This window comes from Protopterus annectens, chromosome 5.part1 (assembly GCF_019279795.1).
Source record: "Protopterus annectens isolate FY-2018-M chromosome 5.part1, PAN1.0, whole genome shotgun sequence".
Classification (NCBI taxonomy): Eukaryota; Metazoa; Chordata; order Ceratodontiformes; family Protopteridae; genus Protopterus; species Protopterus annectens.
Window position 1 is genome coordinate 344,986,649 of NC_056736.1, and position 20,623 is coordinate 345,007,271.

At 41.0% G+C, this 20,623-nt stretch overlaps 1 protein-coding gene across 1 annotated transcript in view; it reads right to left on the reverse strand.

Annotated features, from left to right (window-relative positions):
* Window positions 1-20,623, reverse strand: part of INPPL1 (inositol polyphosphate phosphatase like 1) — a 1,746,155-nt gene that overhangs the window by 1,366,540 nt on the left and 358,992 nt on the right. The window contains exon 5 of the mRNA XM_044073026.1: window positions 2,922-3,062. Within this exon, the coding sequence (XP_043928961.1) occupies window positions 2,922-3,062 (141 nt within the window). The remainder of the gene's footprint in view (window positions 1-2,921; window positions 3,063-20,623) is intronic.

Sequence of the window (20,623 nt, forward strand, 5' to 3'; positions counted from 1 at the left end):
GACCTCTGGTGTGGAACACCGGTTGCCCATGTTGGTAACGACCAGGTCTAGGATATTGCTGCCCCTGGTGGGGGGTGTGGATAAGTTGATCCAAGGCATTGGAAATTATGAATTCCAGAAAACGTTGAGCACAAGAGCTGGTACATGAGTAGTTTTCCCAGTTAATGGGGTAGTTGAAATCGCCCATTATTAGGGTGTTAGGTTGTACCCTAATATTTTCCAGTGTATCAAGAAATGAGGAGTGGGAATCCTGGGGCATGGTGGGGGATCTGTAGCAAGCTACAATTTGCATTGCAGTCTTGCCCAGAATTATTTGCACTTGGATAATCTCAGATGCATTATGCTGAGCAACTAGCCTGGAGTTGTGGATATCCTTAATGAATATGGACACGCCTACGTCTTTAGTGCTTCGTTCTGGGTTAGGTGGCCGAAAGGTGTGGTATGAATTATAGCCTGGTAATGCAGGGGTGCTCTCTGAAGCCTTGAACCAGGTCTCTGTCACTGCACAGATGTCGATGTTCTCCACTTTAAGGAGTGCCTCAAGTGAGTACATTTTGAGGTTTAGACTTCTAGCATTAAGTAGCATTACCCTCAGATTTTGCTTGCTTGTACCTGTTATGGTAGTGAATTTATCATTTGAATCTTGCCTAAAAAAGGAACTATAGGGGTGGCAAGAGCCTTAGCCATTATCCGGAATCCCAGGGTCGAGAGGTGCAGGCCATCTCTGACAAAGCATCATGGTTTGTCGATCATATCATCCCAGGCAGACAGATACTGGATCCCCTTAGAATGACACCAGAAGCTTAGCTAATTGTTAAAGTCAATCATTTTGTCCTTGTACTGTGGTATCATTCTGGGTAATGGCAGGATGCGACTCAGGGCTAGGGTCATACCTGCCTGGGCTACAAAATCAGAAAGCTCCTCCATGTCTCTTTTCATACAGTCCAGGAAGTTACGTCTCTGGTCATTCACACCAACATGGACAATGACAGAGTCATATTTGTACTTGCTGTGGAATGACCTGAGTGCATGCGTTATGTGGCGGATCCTGGCACTTGACAGGCAGCTGACAGTAACTTTCGCCTTGTTTAGCCTAGTGAGTGGAACATCAGTGTGCCTGACTATAGAGTCACCTATGACTAGAGTGTTGGGTACTTTGTTATGCCTTATGGGCTGTGGTTGAGTGGCACACAGTTTGTGGGCTATGTGTCATTTGGGTTATGTTGGGGGGGTGGAGGTTGCTTGCGTTTCTGCTTTGGAGGTCCTTGTTGCTTGGGTAGATTTTTTTGAGAGCCTCCATGAATGTAGGTGTATGTTTTGGTGGTGTAGGTTTTCAGGGACTATGTGAAGAGTGTAGTGTATTGCAAGTGTTTACCTTCTCCTCTTGAATGTCTAGTCCAGTCTTGGGTGAAGAGAGCTTTGCTTCCAGTTTGGTTATATAAGTGCATCTCTCACAGGTTGTAGTGTTGGGTGGTAGGAGGAGAGGGTGTACATGAGGCAATTGCTGCATTGCCCCAAGATGCCCAGATTCATCAGGTAGACAGGAGAAAACACCTGGGGCTGACCCTTAGACATGCCTGGATAGGTGCTTATTTACTAAGTACTAAAAACTGTTTTCCTCAAGACAAGTGAGGAAAGTTGACTGCTGTAGTAATTTGTAGCTTATTTAGTGCTTACAATGAGTTCTGAACAAGTGCTGAGCTCAAAGAAACAAATTTGAGTACTGAAACTAGAAAACTGGCTAGTTCTAAGAAACAAAATTAAGCTAGAAGGCTTCCCTCCAACACAGAAAGGATTGGGGGCTCAGAAGCTTACAGACAGTCCTGGATACAGCAATTCTGTATCTGGACTAGACAATTTATAGGAAAGGCAGGAAACAAGCTTAGAAAATATATATTTTTTTTGTAAAAGTGGAAAGGAGAAAGGAGGAGCAGAAGCTAACTGGGTTGGCCTTCTCAAATGTTCTCCCTGGAATAGGTATCTCGTGGCATAGTTTCTAAATTTCTGTCTTCCATTGCACCTACACTCAGTTTTATTTTTTGATTTTTTTCTTATCTTGTTTGTTCATGCTATCATGTGCAGACAAATTAAGTATTGTAAACTAGTGCTAGTTTTTTTTTTCTGTAAGTTCTCATCAAGTTGATGGAGGTAGGTTACAGCACATCTGCACTCTACGCCGCCATCCTGAACTCCAAGTCTAGGAATTTAGTGGCTACCAAAGTAACATTGTACATATGCAGCTAATCAATCTCTCCCTAGAGGTGGTGAGAGCCAGCATCAGCAGTTTGCTCCCAACTTCCTGACCTTGAAAGCTTTTGCATCACTCAGACATGTTTGAATATGTAGTCAGTCTGTTTCTTTTTTCCTTTGGTCCCACGACACATCTACATAAGGCCTCAATCTGTTCTTTTAGTTCACATTAGGATAAACTGATGCCTACATACTACACACAGCAGCCCAACATTGTCCTGATGTGCTAGTCTTCAAATTTATTTTACAGGGCAGGAGCAGTCCTGCAATTCCTGTTAGTAAGACCTTTATGTTAAAGACTTACATTTGTAGGCAAGTGCCCATGCTGCCTTACATCTACCTTCTCTGCCCTGGATCTCCAGCCTACTTTTCTATATGAGAAGGTGCTCCCAAAGAGGAGCCTACTGTGTCCCCACTTCTCCAATATGTGTGAGCCATCTTCAGTCAATAACTCCCATTTCATCAACTGGTGCATCCAACATGTGGGCCTGCTAGTTGAACCTGGGTTATCTGCAGTGCATTTAGTGCTAAAATTCCTACTCCATTGGCAGCAGTTTCTAGAGTTCATGACAAGGGATCATGAGAAGTGAAGAAGGTAAAACCCGCAATCATGTTAGTTCTTAGAAACGTTACTTTAGATGCAAATATAGTCAGAAAAGATGGTAACTTACCCATGCAGCTTTTTACAGGCACTGATAAGTGTGCTGTTAAGGTGAGGTAGGTTGCTTGCCCCACTTTTCACTGCTTCCAAATCTAGTGCATAGCTTCCCTTTAGATATTCATGTGAAATGGTACTAATCCCATTTGGGGAGCTATAAAGGAAAGAAACAGGACCATAAACATGCTGAAGAGATAAGTATAACAGATGAATAAAGTACACAGGTTCTTCAGAGGTCTAAGTCTAAAACTCCTTTTTAAAAACTCCTATGTGAACCCTTAAACTTGATCAGTCTCTTGCGCCTATAAATTATTTTGACATCAATGTATACATAACAGAAAATCAACAATAAATCTAAAAATTAGTAAGTTTTCTGTTAATAGGTAAAAAGGCTGGATACAAACAGGATAACAAAAACACTGTATTGTAAACAGTATGCAGAATAACCGATTGTTTGCTACCTGTAATAAAAAAAATCTACCTGCAGCTGAATTCAGAATGTTAATCAATGTTTAATAAAAAAACACCACTAATGGTATAAGGCCTTCACCGTAACAAACTTTAGAGGTGAATATAAATTTAATCCAACCTCTACCGCCTTCTCCTTGGAAGGCTACTGCCGAGGCGCTAGAGGTTGGATTAAATTTATTGTGGTGGATCCTGGTTTTGCTGGTTGTTTATTTTATATTTTCACTCTTTTTTGTTTTATTTGTTGTATGGTTTAGAGCTGAATATGTCTGCCAGTATATACTGTTTCATCATGTGTCAGCCATAGAAGAGGTATAAGTTAGTGGTTCTGCACCTTCAGAGGAACCAGTGCAAAAAATTATGCTAGCTCAAAACAAACATCTTTATGAATAAGAAGAAAAAAAAATCAAACCCTCAAAAATTCATTAAATTAAAAAGAATGATCCAGGCATGAAACATTAATAAAGTGAAAATATGTTGGTAGTCTTAATAAAGCACATGTTTTTCAGTGCCCTCCAAACACCTGCCTTTTCTCTACCCTCCAAGCTAGTCAAGCCACCTTCCAACCAATGCACCTCAGATTACAGTGTGTGGGGCTTCTCCTGTTTCTAGGGAGGATTTTCCTTTCTGTACAGCATACGGGTGCACAGTAACCAACAGTGGTACAGGATGACAACTGATCAGCGGATATGTCAACTTTCAGGCAACTCCATGCTCCCTTCAGCTTTTAGTTTGAACCACCAAGACAAGGTCCACAACACCTGCTAGTAACACATGACTTTCTGTGCACAAACATAAATTTGGCTACACAGCTTGCACATTGTTTGGCAAACCAAAGCACACGTCCATTCCATTGTTGCAGCACTTTCCAGTCTCCTGAAGGGGTGAAGAAAAAAGTCAACTGACTCCCTCTCTCAAGAAAGGGGCAAGCTGGCATTGGCCCCTTACTCCCACTTCCATCAGCTGGCTTGTTTTGCCCTCATGCTGCTAGCTGGCCCACAGTTATTTGAACTGTAGCCAGGGTTTCTTTAGTCTATGCCACACAGCCAATAAACAAACATGATTTTATTTATTTATGCCTACTAATAAAAGGTACTATAAAAATCAAGTTCCTTTTCAACTAGATGCCAAATAAAGTTTAATGATCTGTCGAGGGTGAAAAATAAGAAATTAAAAACTCACTGAAAAGTCACCAACCAGCACTGGAAAAATTAAACATTAAATTAGATCATAGAAATGAAAACAAACCTTTGTAGTTCTGAATAATATACATCTGAAAACTCTAGTTGTGAAAAAAAGAATTCTAAAATTTTCAAAATGAACTACTACAGGCTACTTAAAATTCATACATCGTGACATTGCATTTTTTAATAAAGCTTCACATTTAAAGGAGACCAGAAGAAAGATCGCAAGTTCATACAACATGACTGTCAGCTGATGCCACAGCAGAAAGAAAACATACAATGGTAAAAAGCAATATAAATATGAAAACATTAAATAGAAAGTAATACGTACCAAGAAGGAGAGCGGATTGATAAAAGTACATATCAATAAATAACTTTCAGCTTATTGTGTTTACCTTATTAAAATCTTTTTTATAAGTTACTTGCCACCTAAAATATCAACTCCAAAAAACAGTGAGGCCTTGGGTTTGGGTATAATACTAAGAGAAGGGTGAAAATTCACAACCACATAGCAATTCTTAATTAATAAAATTACTTCCGGACAACACTAACACACCACAAGTCATTCTGAAAGAACCGTGTAGAAGTATGAACTTCGCATAATGCAACTTTTCTCAAACCACAGTTTCAAAACAAAGTGCTTGACACAAAGTACAGCTGTATAAGCCATTCATCACAAGAGGACTGGGCTTACCCACTTTCAGTGTCTCATTTTCAGGACAGAATTTCTCCAAACAGTAGTGTATTCTCTGCAAAGAACCAATTTTTTTTAAGAACCAGAACCGGTCTTGTGCTTGCTCAGGTTTGGAAGTAAGAGGATTGAGACCCCCTTATATATCCTGCCCTTTTAAACATTCCCTTTGAATTTTTTTTAATCATTATTCACTATAGGGATGTTTGCTTATGGCAGTCAATTAGCTGTATTTAGGCACTGTTAAAGCCCAAACTGTACTATCTTCTACAAGTAGGATCACTAACAGTAAGCCGTAACATCTTGGTAAACTCATAAGTAGTATTATACTTCCTCAAAGAGATGAAAATTATAGACATAGTTATTCAAGCTGCCAGTAATGCACACATCCTCCGTAATATGCAGTACTGGTGAATACACAACATAAATGGCAGGTCACCAGTTTTAACAGATTATATATACAGTTTAATTACGGAAACTATATATAATAAATACACCAAAAATATAAATGTAAAAAAAACAGTTTACAACCAGAAGAGCAGTCAATTGCAGTTACTTACGAAATACACAAACTAGAAAAAGGTTTGGAGATTAAGTACTAGTTTGCTTAACAATAAGGTCTCAGATGATGATATCATGAATTAAACTAAATAATCATGTAACTCACAAATCTAAAAAGATCAGTCAATAAAAGATGGATTTAGTCCACACAATGATACCATTCAAAACAGCAATGTGTACAACAATTACCAGGAAAACTACTTACATGCCTATGTTAGTTCAACACACTAGTGATCGGCACACTTATGAGCAATTACTAAGTATGACCATCGGGAATTTTACTTACAGATGCAGACTGTAGTATCCCAATGAGTTATAATTTTTCAGAGACATGGTGATCTTACAGATGCTATACATAAGCAGTGAGGGTGTGTGGGTGCAGGAGGCTTGTTTCCCCTGCAAAAATGTAAGTGTGTAACCATGACTGGTATTTATGGTCAAGTGTTTGTAATGTTTTATGGTCACAATAATGACAGCTGCTGACAAAAAGACTTTGATTTTTATTAAAGAACTGTACATTTTTGGTAGTTTCATAGAAACATTCAAGGTCAAGGAAAAAAGTTAAAGCTGTGAATTAAAAAAAAAATAACTTGAATATTAACAAGTAACCTGCAAAGTGTAATCTTCAAACTGAAAACTATAATTTTCTGTGCAATATGCAACGGCTGTGAAATTGTGCCTGCCTGTCTATAAAAAAATAGAAATAGTAACATATCACTGAAAATCCACAACAATGTGGATAAAAAAAAATGATCGTCTTCCTAATAAAACTAATTGTGTCTGTAGCATAAACATAGCTGTAATCTTTTCTAAATAAGAGACCAGCAGGAAAATTCATAAAGGTTACCACAAAGTGTACACTTTGTGTACACTTTCTGAATTCAAGAACAGCCCTACCACAAATGCTTGTGCTGTCATTTCACTCAGAAAGGTGCAGACACCGTAAATTTTCTGGTAACCTTTATGAAACCAGTCCAAGAATTTGCCATTTTATTTCAAATATGTGTCTGAGTTTATCCAGCTCATAAGCAGAAAAGGAACTTGCTTATTTTGCAACCTGAAAAATGTAATAAAATGTAATTTTCAACTTGGCATCTTCGTTACATGACCTTTAAGTCTAAAACACTTTGGGTAAATGATTAATAAGTATAAAACACATCATATTAATGCTATTTGCTTTCTAAAACACTTTGGGTAAATGATTAATAAGTACAAAAAACATCATATTAATGTTATTTGCTTTCATACATGGTGCTTAAAGCCCAAGAACAAGCCTTCTAAAAAATGCAAGAAGCTGTCTGGGGACTGATAAAATTATGTCTGGCTGGCTTTAATGTGCTTAACAGGACAAGACTTCTGAAGACGTATTACCATTCTGTGAAGGCCTGTGAAAATTCTTAATCTTAAGTCCTATGGAAACGTGGTATTGTGAGGTGGTAGGAATCGTGCCAAGATCTGGACACACCTACTTTTTTCAGATACTTTTTCAACTGGGTTAAAGGTAAGATAATATATATATATATATATATATATATATATATATATATATATATATATACTACGCACAAACACACACACGCGCGCACACACACACACACACACACACACACACACACACACCTGGCAGGACTACACTGCTGAATGTGCTGCATGTTGAGAGACATTTGTGGTGGCACAGCTTGTTGAATGAGTGCATGAGTCATCAAAAGAAGCAGTATTAAATGTTGCTTTCCATTAAGGTATTCCACGCTATCGTAACTGGGAATGCTTGGTAAAGCTGACATTTTCAGATATACTGACAACTTTGGCATTAGGTTGAAAATGAGAGTGAGTATTTGCAGGTCAGAGTTAGAGCAAGGGCTAGAGAAGGGAATAGATTTTCTGACATATGTGGGTATGTTTTGCTTAGTGGTCATGGTTAGGATTAGGGTTAGCACACATGCGTAAGATGATGCAAGGAGGCCTGCTAACTCTAAGCATAAGACTGCCCCTAACCCCAGTCATAAGCATTACCTTACTAAAAAAAAAAAAAAAAAAAAATTGTGTCTGAAAGGCAGTAGCAATTTCTTTTTGTTGTTCACAGATGGCAAAAACTTTTTTTTTACTTTTGTGATTGCAGTAGTTTCAGCAAATGTTTATTTGACTAAATGCATTTTTGAAGTGCATGAATGTCTGCAATATACAACAATGTTTGCATTGATCTGTGTAACGTGTCAACGTTTCTGTATGTCAACACCTTACATCAAACATTTCACTCTGTGTGATGACACACTTGAGTGGATGGGAAACAGAAAGTTTACCTCGGGGATCACTTGAGTGGCTCTGCTGGACAGAGGCACAGGGAACTAATCTAAGGGGGCGGCGAAAGTAAGTCAGGGGAAGTGTACAAAAATGTCCACAGCATTGCATATACCATGGAACACAGTGAAGACAGTCATCAAAAAGTGGAGAAAATATGGGACAATTGTGACGTTGCAAAGAACTGGAAGTCCCTCCAAAATTGATGAAAATACAAGATGAAAACTGGACAGGGAGGCTGCCAAGAGATCTACAGCAACACCGAAGGAGCTGCAGGAATTTCTGGCAAGTACGGGTTGTGTACTACATGTGACAACAATCTCCCGTATTCTCCATATGTCTGGACTATGGGGTAGGGTTGCAAGACGGAAGCTGTTTCGTACACAGAAAATCATCCAGGCCCAGCTAAAATTTGCAAAACAATACATCAAGTCTCCCAAAAGCATGTGGGAAAATGTGTTATGGTCTGATGAGAACAAGGTTGAACTTTTTGGCCACAGTTCCAAAAGGAACGTTTGGTGCAAAAATAACACTTTGCATCACCAAAAAAACACCATCCCCACGGTGAAGCATGATGGTGACAGTATCATGCTTTGGGGTTGCTTTTCTTCAGCTGGAACTGGGGCTCTAGTCAAGGTGGAGGGAATTATGAACAGTTCCAAATACCGGTCACTTTTGGCCCAAAACATTCAGGCGTCTGCTGGAAAGCTGAAGATGAAGAGGAATTCCACCTTTCAAGACAACAGTGACTTTAAGCATACATCCAAATCAACAAAAGAATGGCTTCACCAGAAGAAAATTAAAGTTTTGGAATGACACAGCCAGAGCCAAGACCTAAATCCAATAGAAAATCTGTGGGGAGACCTGAAGATGGCTATGCACAAGAGATGCCCTCGAAGTCTGACAGATTTGGACCACTTTTGCAAGAAAGAGTGGGCAAATATTGCCAATTCAAGATGTGCCATGTTGAAAGACTTCTACCCAAGAAGACTGAATGTAATTAAATCAAAGTGTGCACACTTATGCAACCAGCTTACTGCATTGTTTTTTATTTTTTATATTTTTTCCCTTAACATATCTGTTTGTTTTTCAACTGAATTGTACAGGTTATAGGTCACATTAAAGGTGGGAAAAGTTTTGAAATGATTTACTGTAGTCTCATTTTTTATATCACAAAAACCTGGCATTTTAACAGGAGTGTGTATATTTTTCTATGCACTGTATACACATACACATACACACATGTATGTAAACAGATTCATACACCTCTGATATTTTAGATTTAACTTCCTCTGGTAAATCCTCTGACTTCATACAAGCATGTCACCCGATGCCTAAGTGCTACTGCTCGAAACATTGCTAAAACTGCAAGAAAATTTAAATGTATAAAACCCTACTCTCTCGACTGTTTTTCCAGAACGTGTTTCTGATCTTTCACTTCCTTATTGCAAAGACTCCGCCATCTTATAGCCTACGCTGTTGGTTGCTCATAAGTTCAGTCAAGTTTCTGTTGCATACAACTGATGGCATGCTAGGGAAGGGATTCAGGAAGTGCTCACAGGCTATGTAAGTCACAAAGGGAAATGGGGGGGACTTTAGGTTTAGGAAGCGGGGTGGAATTTTAGATTTAGTGAGTGATTTGCAGATTAGGTTTTGGGAAGTCAGTGGGATTTTAGACATAGTAAACAATCAGAAGTTTAAGTTTAGAAATTGGGTAGGCTTAGGATCAGGTAGGGTTAGAAAGTACAGTTGTGTACACCTACAATAAATGTAGATGTTCGAGTGTCTTCACTGTTGCAGTCATGACTGTAGGGTTCTCCCCTGCCGGCAGGCAGCCCTCGGTCGGCCAGAATCCCAAAGTCTGGGTCCGGCGAGGGCTGTTCAACCATGTTCCCTGACGTCAGAACACCAGGAGTACAAAGCTGACAGCCGACGCCATCTTCTCCAGTTTTTCTTGCCCCAGATGTCAGGAGTCACAAAATGAAAAAGGTCCCATAACCTTTGCAAATACACCTCAGAAGAATGGTGAAAAAAGGAACTACACAAAAGTAAACATAAGAGGGGACAGGAGGGAGGGAAACCCAGACTGCAACAGTGAAGACACTCGAACATCTACATTTATGGTAGGTGTACACAACTGTACTATGTTCATCGTGTCACTGTTGCAGTCATGACTGTAGGGTAGAATCCCAAAGCTGAAAGAAAGGGAGGTGGTCATAAAGAAGAAGGGGCGGCTAGAAGGCCCTGCAAGACTGCAGAGGCAAAGCCTGCCCTAGACTTAGAGTAGAGAGGTAGACTGTAGTGCTTAGAGAAAGTATGCACTGAACTCCAAGTTGCAGCTTCCAAAATGTCTTTGGTAGGAACTCCCCTGAGGAAGGCCGCAGGAGTGGCAGCCGCTCTGGTGGAATGAGTCCGTATACTCCCTGGGATTTGCTTTCCATGGTGTGAATAACAAAATCTGATTCCATGAGCAATCCATTTAGAAATGGTCTGTTTTGAAATGGCTTTACCTTGGGAACTTGAAGCATAAGAAACAAACAATTATTCTGATTTTCTGATGTCCTTGGTTCTGTCCAGGTAAAAACGTAGTTGTCTGTGTACATCCAAGGAATGTAAGATCCTTTCCCCTTTATTTTGAGGAGTGGGGAATAAGGTTGGCAAGTGGATAGTTTGATTTAAAGCCACTTTGGAAACCACCTTAGGCATGAAGGTAGGATTAGTCCTCAAAGATACCCTGTCTTGATGAAAAATAATATAAGGTTCCACAGCCATAAGAGCTTGTAACTCTGAAACTCTCCTGGCAGAGGTTAGGGCTAACAAGATAGCTGTCTTCCAAGATAAAAACTTGATGTCAGAAGAGGCAGCAGGCTCAAAAGGAGGCAAGGTTAGTTTTTCCAAAACATAGTTGAGATCCCAAGCAGGAATGGGAGGAGATCTAGGAGGTCTTAAGTTCTTAGCTCCTCTGAGAAACTGTCATGAGCTGGTGGGAAGAGATGGGAGGGTCTGTATTATAATGAGCAGAAATATCAGAGGCATGTATCTTAATGGAAGAGAAAGAGAGACCCTCATGTAAGAGATCTGTCAAGTAAAGTAAAATTAAGGTAATGTTAGGAAGAAGAGGATCAGAATCCCGAGCCTGCATCCAGGAAAAAAATCTTTTCCATTTTCCTGCATAAGATTTTCTAGTGCTAGAACGTCTGGCTTCTAAAATGACATCCATAACCTGCTTGGGTAGGAAAGAAGAAATCAAAGGCCCTGGATTAACCAGGCCGCCAGGCTGAGAGTTCTGACATGAGAGTGTGGAACCTGACCCTGATGTTGGGACAGAAGGTTCGGAGACTGAGGTAAAACCTAAGGGGGCTCCAGACATAGGTTTTTTTTTAGAGTTGGATACCAAAACTGCCGAGGCCAATTTGGAGCCAGCAAGATTATCATCTTGGGCTTGTCCTGTTTTATCTTCAATAAGACCCGTGGAAGAAGAGGAAGAGGCAGAAAGGCATATCCCGAGAGGTTCCTCCAACTGAATGTTAGGGCATCCACTTTCCAAGCTTCTCTGTGGAAAGACCTGGTGCAAAAATTCTGTAGTTGATGATTGAGATGGGATGCAAAGAGGTCTATGTGAGGACATCCCCAGACAATCTGTTATCATCCTGAATATTTTGGTGTCCAGCATCCACTCGTGTGGATCCGAAAGGTTTCTGCTCAGACTGTCTGCCAGGAAGTTTTGTTTCCCTGGTAGAAACTGAGCTTGAAGATCCAGATTGCAAGCTAGAGCTGTGTTCCATAGATCCATGGCTAGTCTGCAAAGGGGGTAGGAATGAGATCCCCCTTGCTTGTTTATGTACCACATAACTGTGGTGTTGTCTGTCCGTATTAGTAGTTGTCCTGGTTGTAAAAGATTCCTGAAGGCCAATAGAGCTTTCTGAATGGCTAACATTTCCTTTAAATTGATATGCAGGTGCTTCTGATCCTTTGTCCAAAGGCCCTGCAGACAGTTGCCCTGAAAATGGGCTCCCCAAGCATAATCCGAGGCGCCCGTGGTTAGAATCTGAGTGGCAGGAGGCAGACGGAAGGGTTTCCCTTTGTTTAGAGCACATGCCCTGGACCACCAAAGAAATTCCTTTTGAAGGCAAGGAAGGACGGAGATCAGTATGTCTAAACGGTGGCAATGCTGAGACCATACACTGTTTAGGTACCATTGTATTTTCCTCATGTGTAGTCTTGCATATGGTACGAGAAGGATGCAGGAGGCCGTGTAACCCAAAGCCTGCAGGAATTTCTTTGCAGATAGTTGAGTTAAAGTTGCCAAGGTTTTGAAAGTTGAAGCCAGCTGTAATTGTTTTTCGGATGTCAGAAATGTCATCTGGGTTGTGGTGTTTAGAAGAGCACCCAGAAAATTTATCTGTTGTGATGGTGTCAAATTTGACTTTTTTATGTTTACAGAGAATCCCAGGAACTTGAGGAGGTTCTGTACAAATTCTAGATGCTGGAGTAAGACATCCTTGCTGTCTGCCTGAATTAGACAATCGTCCAGATAAGGGTAAATTTGAATTCCCTTGAGTCTGCAGTAAGCTACTACTGGAGCCAGGCATTTGGTGAAGACCCTGGGCGCAGTAGACAATCCAAAGGGCAGCGCAGAGAATTGAAAGTGCCTAGATCCGGCCTTGAACCTGAGGTATTTTCTGCGATCCTGCCTGATGGGAATGTGTAAATATGCCTCCTTTAAATCCAAAGTTACCATCCATGCATCTTTGGACAGCATTGGAAGTAGCTGCTGTAGAGTAAGCATCTTGAATTTTGGAATCTCTAGAAAGGTGTTCAAGACCGACAGATCCAGAATGGGTCCTCCATGAGTTTTGCTTCCTTGGGACTAGAAAGAGCCTTGAGTAAAAACCTTTTCCCATCTCTGAAAGTGGAACCAGTTCTATGGCATTCATAGCCAAAACAGCTTCCACCTGGTTTAAGGCCTCCGTCCATTGATGTTTTGGAAGGTCTGGCCATCTGCTTGGCCTTGCCAAGGTATGAAAATGGAATTTGTAACCTCTTAAAACCACATCCAAAACCCACTTGTCTTGGGTTATTTGAGTCCAATTTTGATAAAAAAGAGAGTTTTCCTCTGAGAGGAGCTTCCAGGCAAGAAGTTCCTGTAGCCCAACAGAGGGAGTCATTGAGTTTGTTTCCTTTGAGTTTGTGACCTGTCCTCTCCTCCCCTAGGGGTGGAAGCAGTCCACTGTTTTGGTCTATAAGAAGCTTGCGTTTGAGGCCATCCACTGGAGCGTCTATATCTACCCCTCTGAGGCCTGTCTGAAGTGGGAAAGGACCAATTTTTTGAAGGCCAATTCCTGCTAAATCTAGGTGGCTGTACTTGTAAGAAATCTTTAATTGTTTGCATGGATTTCGCCTTATCCTCCATCTTTTTAATCACCTCTTCAGCTTTTGATCCAAACAAAACATTATGCTGAACAGGAGCATCCAATAATTTAGCCTTTACTTGTTCAGGCAAATTTTGTTCCTTTAGCCATGCATGCCTTCTAATGACTGTGCCGGAGGCCGCAGCCCTACAAGAAAACTCCAAGGCATCAAATCCACAGTCTAAACCATGCTTCCCAACTTGTTCAGTGGCATGCAATAAGTCATGTAATTCCTTATCATCTGCATAGGCAGAAATGGAAGTAAGCTTTTGTTTTAAAACAGACAAGAGAAATTGCTGGTATTTCAGCATATGAAACTGACAGTTTAAAGCCCTAATGGACAAAGTAGCAGAAGTGTACACCTTTTTGCCCCATCTTTCTAAGGATCGAGAATCCTTTTCAGTAGGAATGGGATTTTTGGCAGAAGCGGCCTTAACTCCCTTAGGACCCTGAGAAATGGTTTCAGGGTCAGCAGAAGGGTTCTTGTATAAAAACTGGTGGGAATCAGGAACCCTGTAATATCTATCAGGCTTAACAGGAGCAGGAGGAAAAGAGTCAGGGGTTAAGTTAGCCTCCGAAAAGGCATCATCCACAATATCCAAAACAGGAGGAATAGCCAGGGGTCTATGTTGGGGAAGAAGAAGAAAATCCCTCAGTCTTTTCTTAGATTCCGAATACTCCTGTCCTTCCCAGTGGAAATGTTCCCTCATTTCATGCAAAGTTTCCCCAAAAGAGAAATCCTCAGGGGGAGAAGTTGAAGGAATGGATTCCTCAGCATCAGAATCCTCATAAGGAGGGAAAGAATATTCCTGGTCATAAGAAGAAACTGAGGAAACAGAAGCCTGATCAGAGGAATCATAATAAACATCCTGCCTTGGCCTTTTATCTGGAGGGGGATGTGAACCCCTAATCATAGTAAGTAAATCCTCCGCCATCTTGAGTAACTGTTTCTGTGACTTGGGAGCCGGTTCAGAAGAGGCCTGTGTTGCAGTCTTTGATTTAGAAGGAGTCTTTGCCTTTGTCTTTGGCTTTGCCTTTATTAGAAGCTGAGTAGGCCTGAAAACCCCTTCGGAAGCCGGTACCTGCACAGCAGCTCCGGACCCATCAGAAGGAGCATTGTCCGAAGGTCCTGCAATAGAAATATTTAAAGGCCTGATTGGCTCCTCATGAGAGTCCATTTCGGCCATCGGTTCTGAAATGGCCGACGACAGGGGCTGCAAAAGCACCTCACTGACAACGGCCGAACCTGAAGCTGGCTCCGCTTGTGCACTATCATCAGATTTGGACCTCGGAAGTCTGCATTTATCCTTGCGACGTTTGTGAACTCCAGTAGCCGGAACCGTATCCGACGACATTTTGTAGTTAAAGCGCCTACCGAAGTAATGAAAAGCAAAATCGTACCTTCGCCTAATTGTACGTTGATTGAATCTAGCACAAAACCGACAACTAGCTACGTCGTGGTCAAGGCCTAAGCAAGGAATACAGTAAGAATGAAAATCCTTATGAGGTATTTGCTTCCCACATGAAATACAATTATTAACTTTTTCTGACATCGGAGTCGAGCAAGAAAAAAGTTTCCCCAACGGGGTACTTAGCTTTGAGTGGAGAAGAAAATCTTCGGACTGAAGTTTATCAGAAAAAATAGTCAGGAGTCAGCCGACCGGCACTTGCAAACTGCTATCACCGCACGACAAGAAAGACTGGAGAAGATGGCGTCGGCTGTCAGCTTTGTACTCCTGGCGCTCTGACGTCAGGGAGCATGGTTGAACAGCCGACGCCGGACCCAGACTTTGGGATTCCGGCCGACCAAGGGCTGCCTGCCGGCAGGGGAGAACCCTACAGTCATGACTGCAACAGTGAAACACGATGAACATCAGTGTTGTAAGATCGGACTTTGGAAGGGATGCTTAGTTAAGGGAGAAGAGTTAGTGGGAGTTACAGCACTTGTTGAAACAAGTAAGTGGCAGCAAGAAAGTGTGCCTTGAGCACTTGTAGTAGACCTCCAAAAGCTAATGGTGTGATAAGTTTAAACATTGTACCCCCCCCCAGTTTGTCACAAATATTGTCTTACTTACATGTATAAGCTCCAAATAGTACAACTGAAGAGAAGACACTAAAAATGGTTAATTCAAACACAATCTTGCAGAAGAGCTGACTCATATGAAAATGTTCAGGTTAACTGGTAACTTCAGGGAGCTGGAATATAGAGAGATTGGCTCTCATTCACTAAACAGTAGATCTTCTCTAATTACACAGCCTGTCCATCAATCCCCTTTTCATCTTAAAAGGTAATGTCTTCTCTGAAAATGCTGAAAGTGATTCTAAACTTGCTGGATCAGCTAAATTAAAGTATAAATTTGATCTGTCCTTATCATACTTGTACACAACTGCATGAGCAGATGCCTGCATATCTGGGTGAACATCTTAATGCCATAACAACTCTTCAAAAGTCTTATACACAGAAGGAACCCTGCACACAAACTCTAGAAGTTCAAACACTGCAACATATTGCTTTTTAGCAGCAGGTATGCCTCTTGTAGGACAATTTAAGCATTCCCCCTCTGTGCTAACTGCCTCATTAAAGGTTATATTCTGAGGATGACATCCAGACAGTAGTAAAGAACCTTCATGGCCAGACTGTATAAACCAATGTGGGTAGCACCGTGGAAAGTGAAAACATTCCTCTCTCTGAAATGGCAGATAAGTGCTTCTCTTTGTTTTACTCTCTGCACCTAGAATCCTTACTAGTACTAGGGAAGGTTCACATCCAGCCTGTCTAAACTTAGATGTGTGCTGGCCACCGACTGAACACTGCTCTGCAGTAATGGACAGTACCTCCTTCACCAGTACCTAGTAATCAATAAAGGGCACTTTATAGAAATGGGAGTTAGTTCTTTGTGAAGTATGAGCCCGCAGAATTAGGGTAACAACAGGTCTTCTATAGTTTACATACCTCTAATTTCAAAAATGCATATTGCAGTGGCAAAGATGTGAGTGGAGGCCTTATGGGAAATTGTACAGGTGAATACATTTTCCTGTGTTTTTGGGAGAAAATGCTTGTGCTACACTCAGAAAAGCTTATTAAAGTCTACTTGTGTCCAGAATCCGACGGCAAAGACTTCTTCCCTTTTAATGACTGAGCTCTCTTACAGATTACTTCAGAGTTTCACATTTCTGGCAGACTCCAGTTACATAAAAATATTTATTTCTTGACTTTTCGCGAGAGAGTTCTTTATTTTTCTTTATTGGTGGGTATATTCCTGCTGTCTGTCATCAATCCCCCACCCAGCCATCTGTTCCAGCCATCCCCCTTCATCAAGGCAAGGTTCAACTGGGAAGGACATCATTTACTTAGCCATCAGGGGTGGCATTTTTTAGTTATCTCCCTGGCCCTAATTCCTCATACACATCTAGGGTGAGATACTCCAAGGAGAAGTATGCCATGAGCCACCCACAGAGGATATGCTCGGTCTTTTGCAAGGAATGTTCCCTCAAAGTGGCTGTGCCCCTCCCCTCAGAGCATGAGTGATGATCTCTACAGTCTCCATCAGGGAACTCTCACCACCTAGGTGTGCCCCTGCGTGTAAGTACACCCCTTCCCCATGGAGAGACAACTGACCCAAGCCCCTTCAATCCTCCCCCTCCCTATGTGGCTTCTCCAGTTTCTGGGACACTTATCGAACCTTGGTTGAGTGGGTCTCAGTAGGGGCTCCATCCACAAAGTCAGTCTCTGAGGGATGACTTTAGAGCCTTCAATTGCTGTTCATATGCATTTAGCACAGTGTTCACAATTCATTGGTCAGGACCTAAGCAAAATGCACACTGCACATGGTAGTCCTTGGCAACTATTTGCTTAACACACGTATAGTTATTAACTAATTTTGACAATGTTGTGTGGTCTCCACCACGTACTAATGAAAGCTTCAAAAGAAATAACATGAGAAAAACAACTAAATTAAAATGATAAAAAAAATTGTTTTAAATGATCCACAATGCAATATAAATTATGCTAGCACAGCTTGGGGGGGGGGGGGGGTCAAAAACAGAAATAGAGATACCTAAAGAGAATGTGAAACAATTCTGAATACACAAGGAAGTTTCATGCCACCTGTGACGATGAGAGGTAGTGCCAGCTATGCCAGACAGCAGAGCAGTACTTGTGTAACATAAGCTTACGTGACTAGCTGGAGTTTTGTAATGAATTTTTTTTTCATTTGTATATCAAACTGATTTGTACAGATGTTTGTTTTAAAAATGTATTTGTAAAGCTGCTTCTGTTAAAAATATATCAACAATGGGTCCTGCTGGACAGAAAAGAAATATACATTTATATCAGACTGCAATGTTGTAACTGAGGAAATGTATATATGTTAACAGAAGATGCTGGAAGGGAAGGGGTTAAACACTCAGCTCAGTTTACCTTAAGAAAAATTGTCAGAAATGAAATGACTTGGTTTAGGCCATAAAAAGTTCATCTCACAGGCCTGAATGCAGCCAGAGATGCAATGTCTGGAAAAGGCCTGGGCTCTTAATGTCCTTAGTGGTGAACTAATTGGTACCATGGGGTGCCACAGAATGGCTAGTTAGTCTCTCCAGGAAGGATGAAAGTACTGGAATAGTTTTACAGTCTCCAAGGATGAAAGTACTGGAATAGTGTTACAGTCTCCAAATTCCATAGCAAAGCTCTAGGTGTGTATTGTGACACATCTGTGCTAAATCCTAGTTCAGCTTCTAGTCAGGAGGTTAGTGTGGGAACTACAGAGTCAGGCAACCAGATGTGATGTCATTCTATAGCCAGCACTGAAATTATTTTAGATATCAGTGTGAGATGTCATAGTGATACTCACAGGATCAAAGGAAGTTACTAAGCTAATGGCCCTATGGCCCTTACAAGTATAGCCAAGTTTTACCCTTATTTCCATGATCAGCACCTATCGCCCCTGTCCAAGAAGGACACAGGTGGAACCCCCAGGGGTGAATTTATGGTTACTCATCCAAGCGTCCAGACTGTGTTTGAACAGTGCCAATGAGGTGCTCTGTTTGACATGAAGTGGGAGCCTGTTCCCAAGGAGTGGTAACCTCTGGAAGACAAATCTGTCCCTCCAGCAGATTCTATTAATGTTGCATACCAGGTTAAGGTCTTTAGAGAGAGTAATCTGTGTACCATTTGATTTTCAGAAATGCAGCATTTCCAATAAAGCAGGGTCAGAGATTGCCTTATATGCAAGACAGAGATTGCCACTGTATGAAACAGAATAAAGTGGCAGTGAATTCAGATGATCCACATAGGACAGATGCTGAAGACCTTGAATTTTTCTTATGAGAAACCTCTGTGGTCTCTCCAATTGCTGCAGGTGTTTGGAAAGGTACATACCAAAAGGGGAGTTGTACTCAATTATTGGCCTGATGAGGGAAGAGTACAGGGAGGTTACAGCTTTTTTTCTGGAGGCAATACCCTTACTTATGAGATGAGCAATACAGAATACCCTTCTTACCACTATGTAGACATAGTGATCAAAGGTAAAGTTGCTGTCAACCTGTATGCCTCTCCACAGAGTGTGTACTTAGGGTTTTGTTATTGATGTGGTAGTTAGCAGGAACATTGCTCTTACTGAAAGGGATTATGATACATATTTTTGCATTGAGTTTAAGGCCGTGACTTTGGCACCAATCATTAGTTTGTGTAAGACGCTCTTGTAAAATGTTGACATCATTTGGAGTTTCTATGACCACTCCCAGTTTGCAGTCATCAGCAAACGTTGCCAGCCACAGACCTTTAGTTTTTGCTTGTACTTTGGAGAAATAGATTCCAAACAGTCATCACTCTATTACTGGAAATGACAACAAAGACACTCACCCTCTTCTTTTTGCCTTGCTTTTGTAACTAACTTAACTAGGGAACAGAAATTCTTCAGTCAGTTAAGAAAATATAGCGAGACTAGTTAAATATTGTTTTTCTGTATCTGTGTGAACCTTTCCATCAGTGTTGTTTTTATACTTCCTGTGATCTGAAACTCTGTTTACTGTAAATACATATTCAGTATTTCATGTTTTCTATTTTATTTCATTTTATTATTTTTTTTATTAAATATATCTATACCTTTCATAATCACTGGTGTTTTAGAAAATAGTTTAACCTTTGAGATGAATTGCATTTGTTTGGTGACACTGTGGCTTGATGCTCCTGAAAGTCTTGCTGCCTGGCTTGCAAACATTACCATTTACATAGTATTAATTTTACTAAGAGTAATTGGGTACCCTTGTAAGAACCTGAAAGTAGCTGGATGGTGGCAGTGAATCTATCTTATAGTCTAGGTAAAGTGGGTAAATCTGTGCCACCCTTTCCCAAGTATGTGTGTGTGTGTGTGTGTGTGTGTGTGTGTGTGTGTGTGTGTGTGTGTGTGTGTGTGTGTGTGTGTGTGTGTGTGTGTGAAAATCAAACCTCAAAGTGCGTGTGTGTGTCAGCTACTTGGAACTGGGATGCACAGCACAGATTTCTGCAGTGAGAAAGTTGGAGTCTTGTTTGGGGCCTGGAGAGGAAAATCCATCTCCAGGACTGGGTGTGCTCCCAGTGTGCTCTTAAGGGAAATTGTGCTTGGTGCAGAGAGATGCATCTGAAAATACTGTGTGTATCCATTTTTCTTCTAAGTGAACGTTCCCCACTGGTGTCAGTGGTGAAGATTGAGGCTCCTTGATTACTGGCCCAGAGAAGTGATGTCACACCACCTACCTTAGAAGCTACGCAAGCTAGAAATCTGTGTTGGTTCCACACAAGGAATATGCAACAACTTGCAGAGATTCTTGATGGGAAAATGTGACACAGAAGGTGGGCAGACCCAAATGTTGAATTCCTGTTACACTAACACATTCATGAAGATTTCTGTTTCACTGATGAATGCTGACACCTTCATGAAGACTTCTGATTCACTGATGAATATTGCTATCAAGCAGCCACAAAACGGGAGAAGTAAGATTTGTAGTTTGCAACATGAACACATTTTCCACTACTTCTACTGTAATTGCCAGCTATTTATTACTATATATAAAGCAATATATCAGTATTTTTCATTTGCATAATATTTTGTACATATGCCTGCATTTT